Source organism: Tupaia chinensis, unplaced genomic scaffold (genome assembly GCF_000334495.1).
Source record: "Tupaia chinensis unplaced genomic scaffold, TupChi_1.0 Scaffold145652_1, whole genome shotgun sequence".
Lineage (NCBI taxonomy): Eukaryota > Metazoa > Chordata > Mammalia > Scandentia > Tupaiidae > Tupaia > Tupaia belangeri.
Window position 1 is genome coordinate 3149969 of NW_006205509.1, and position 4544 is coordinate 3154512.

Here is a 4544-nt window from a genome sequence, read left to right on the forward strand (position 1 = left end):
AACAAAATAGTTCTTAAAAAAAAAAAAAAAAAAAAGATGGGACCAGCAGATGGAGTAATGGTTAAATTGCTGGACTCCCATGTAGTCAACTGTACTTCAAGTCCCAAACCTGGTGGCTTAAAACTCACACTGGGTATGTGTGCATGTGTGCCCAAAATCCAGAGAGGAGAATGAAGAAGGGATTGTGGCATAGCCATTCCCACTGTGGGGTGATTTCTTGCTTTCTGTCTCTCTGTCTCTGTCTCTCCGGTGAGCACAAGCACCCTATGGCAAAAATCTCTCTAAAAAAACAAAAGCAAACAAACAGAAAAAGAAAAACTGGCTAAGTGTGTGTAAGTGAATGTGTGTGTACATGTGTTTGTGTATGTGCATGTGCCCAAAATCCCAAAAGGAAGCAGAAACAGTGAAGTAGCTGTAGCATTGACTACCTTTGGGAGACCTTTCTTACTTTTCCTTTCTCTCTATTTCTGGCTAGTACGTGTGCCCTCTGGCAAATTAAAAAAAAAAAAAAAAGAAAATGCACAGGCAGAGAGGTTACAGAATTTGGAATCAATTTCTGGCTCTGTTTGCTATGACTTTGGGTAAATAAGTTAACCTCTTTGTGCCTTGGTTTCCTTATCGGTAAAAAGGGAATAGTAATACCTACCTCACAGGAATGTTAAGATTAAATGAAATTAAGCTTATATAGTTCTTAAGTACAGTGCCTGTAACACAGTATATAGCTGTTTATTATTAAGTGTTATGACTAATTAGAAATTAAAAATCTTGGGACCAGCAGTTGATATAATTGGCTATGTCGCTGGACTCCCATGTAGTTGACCGCGGTTCGAGTCCTGGTTTAAACTCACGCCAGGAGCATGTGTGTGCGAGCCCAAGATCCCAAGAGGAGGATGGAGAAGGGACTGCAGCATGGCCATCCCCCCTGGGGGTGATTTTTCGCTTTCTGTCTGTCTCTTTCTGGCGAGCACATGCGCCCTATAGCAAAAACTTCTTCTCCCGCCCCCAGAAAAATAAAGGAATGAGGAATCTTTTGTCTGTATCTTGAGAGGATAACTGGAGGGTATAAAACAGAGAGAGTGGAGAAGCATGCAGTGGGTAGAAGTGGCACATCTTATGTTCAGTCTTCCCTTTAACTTTGCATTCAAGGTCACCGGTCTGACCAATCCTCTTGTCTCTGATGCCCTGCCACCAGGATAAGAAAACCTGACTGCGAAAGATGACAGATACTTCCCTATCATCATGCAGAGGACTCTGCTTTTTATAAAATGAAGGCTTCCTCTGTGTAGTCGACAAAAAAATTAGTCAAAAACAACACACAGGCCTCTTTGCATTGGTACCCAATCTTTTTTTTTTTTTTAAAGAATCATTTTATTTAACTTATTTATTAATTTATGTAAATTTGACCAGAGAGGGACAGAGAGAGAGAGAGAAAGTGAGAAAGCAAGCTGCCAGGTCTGGGATTCAGATCATGGTTGACCATGTGGGAGTCCAGTGCCCTTTACCACACCACCTGCCGGCTCCAGATTGGTACTTAATCTTACTCATCAGTGTTTAAGTAGCTAACTGGGTAGGAAATCCCTAGATTAAACAATAAGCTCTTTTTAAAAAATAATTATTTTTATCTTTATTATTTTATTTTATTTTAATTAGGCCAGAGAGGAAGAGAGAGAGAAAGACTGAGAGAGAGAGAGAGAGAGAGAGAGAGAGAGAAAAAGAGAGAAAGCACAAAAGCCACCAGGTCTGAAAAAAAAAGCCCTTGTGGGGCCCCCGCCCCCTCACCCCCCCCCCCCCCCTGCCAGGCCCAATAAGCTCTTTTTTTAAGTTTTTTTTTTTTTAACTTTATTTATTTATTTTAATTTGACCAGAGGGGGACAGAGTGAGAGCGAGAATGAGAGAGAGGGAAAGTGAGAAAGCAAGCCACCAGGTCCAGGGCTAGAACCGGGGTCAGCCATGTGGGAGTCCAACACCCTTAACCACACCACCTGCCAGTCCCAGAAATCCCTAGATTTCCCTAGATTAAACACTCAGTTCCTTTGTGATAAATAAGTACCATGTAGTAAAAGTGGGACCCCTAGGACAGGCTTAATCTTGGCCTGGAACAGGGGCATTGTGGGTTTCCCAAAGGGTATGTTTTTTTCTGAGAGGGTAGTGAAAAGTTCCTCTTTATCTGGAGACAGGAATAGCCTAATGGTATAATGCTGGGACTAACTCAGGTGGGAGGAGTGGAGGAAGGCTGGTATATGTCTATTAAGGGATGTATAGGGTCCATCGGGGGACCCTTTGAGCAGATCTTACCAAGAAGTCGGATGGAAGAACAAAACTTTTTTTTTTTTTTAGGAGATTTTTGCTATAGGGCGTGTGTGCTCACTGAAGAGACAGAGAAAGAGAGACAGAGAGAAAGTGAGAAATAACCCCCCAGGGGGATGGCCATACCACAATCCCTTCTCCTCCATTCTCCTCTTGGGATTTTGGGCACACATGCTTTAGCATGATTTTTAAGCAGCCAGGTCCAGGACTCGAACCGCAGTCCACTAAGTGGGAGTCTAGCGATGTAACCATTATGGCATCTGGTGGTCCCAAACAGAACTTCTTTGACAGATTTAGAAAGAGGACACAGAGTGTCCATTGAAGATCTATATAAGATCATCCTTTACCATCTTAATCTTGTGCTTTTATACTTTCCCGGTCACCTCTTCCCCCGCCCCAAAACAACTTTAGGTTTAGCACCCACCTACACTTAATTTCCTTCACCTATGTCCTCCAATTTACATGGAATATCCATTCTCCATTTCTTGCTCTCAAACAGTTTGCCTTTTAAGGCCTAAGTCAATGGTCTCTACTGCAAAGCCTCCCCCAACTTTGTGTTTAATAGTTACACAAAATCATTTATGCATTCATTCACCCAACAAATATTTATTAAACCTCAATTATATATGAGGCATGGTTAGACATCATGAATATAATGATGATCTAATATTTACCTATTGCTACTAAAAATTCTTCCATGGCTCCCTATAAAGTTTTACATGGCCAAAGGCATCCTCAATTATCTGGCCCCTGCTTAGTTTTGAAGGTCTGCATCCATCCCCTTTCCATTTTACCTTTCATCTGTACCCAAGTATTTAGAATTCACTTAATATGGCTCTCTCAGGTCTTTAGTCCTTTCTCTGTGCTGTTTCCTTCTTGTTTCGTTGGTGAACTCCAATCATCCTTTAACTGTCGGTTCTGCAAACATTTCCTGTGTGAAATATCCTTTAAGTGATTTCCCCCATTCTTATTCCAAATCTAAGGCTAGCAGGTACTTCCTCCTTTGTGGCTCCATAACATATCACTTTTAATTTACTCATATATTTTACTGCAAGTTTGTTGTTTGCATACTTTTCCTCATCAGATTGTCTTTACAGCATAAGTTTTTATAACAGAGGCCTTATTCTATCCATTTTGGTGATTCCAGTCACCATCATAAAGCCCAATACATAGATGATGCTTAATAAATGTTGGTTGATTAAGCAAATGAATTAATAACATTAATACATTTATTTGGTTGAACAAATTGTCTTTTTTTTTAGAGGTTTTTGCTATAAGGCGCGTGCACTCGCCAGAGAGAGAGAGAGACAGAGAGATAGAAAGCGAGATATCACCCCCCCAGGGGGGATGGCCATACCGCAATCCCTTCTCCTTCATTCTCCTCTCGGGATCTTGGGCACGCATGCACACGTGCCCGGCGTGAGTTCAAGCCACCGGGTCCGGGATGCAAACGGCGGTCAATTTTATGTGGGAGTCCAGCGACATAGCCATTACGCTAACTGCTGTTCCCTAAATTGTGTGTCTTAATAAAGCTATTAAGTGACAGGATAGTGAAGTTGAATAGATACTGTCCCTACTTCAGAGGGCATGTACGCTTGCCAGAGAGACAGCGAAACAATGAGAGGAAAAGTGAGAAATCACTCCACAATGGGGGATAGCCATGCCAGTCTTCCCTTCTTCATTTTCCTCCTGGGATTTTGGGCATGCATGCACACATGCCAGCGTGATTTTCTTTTCTTTCTTTCTTTCTTTTTTTTTTTTAAGAATTATTTTATTATTTTATTTTTACCAGAGAGGGACAGAGTGAAATAGAAAGTGAGAAAGCAAGCTGCCAAGTCCAGGACTTGAACCACAGCTGGCCATGTGGGAGTCCAGCACCCCTAACCGCCACACCACTGCCAGCCCTCCAGCATGAGTCTCAAGCTTCCAAGTCTGGGACTTCAACCGCAGTAGGCCATGTGGGAATCTAGCACCATAACATGCCACCTGCTGGTCTCTTACTCCATAATTTTAACTATTGTAATTGTTGGTCTTGGAGGATGAATTTCTAACCCCACGTAGGAAAAGAAATGGCTAAGAAGTAGCCCTTCTAACCCTCCACTCTTTATTCTCCTTACTTGTTTCTTCACATGTATCCCTTTTTTTGTCCTGAAAGGGATTTTGATATCCCAAAAGACATAAGTTGAAGAAGGCCATCTCAGCAGCTCCTGGTCCTCTTCTGGAATGTCCAGGCTGGA

At 42.1% G+C, this 4544-nt stretch overlaps 1 protein-coding gene across 2 annotated transcripts in view; it reads right to left on the bottom strand.

The window, feature by feature from the left end:
• SPMIP11 (sperm microtubule inner protein 11) overlaps window positions 1-4544 on the bottom strand; it is a 34118-nt gene extending 29574 nt beyond the window's left edge. For both annotated transcript variants that reach the window (XM_027768133.1, XM_027768132.1), the window contains exon 1: window positions 4425-4544. In XM_027768133.1, coding sequence (XP_027623934.1) covers window positions 4425-4503 — 79 coding nt within the window. In that variant the 5' untranslated portion in view covers window positions 4504-4544. The remainder of the gene's footprint in view (window positions 1-4424) is intronic.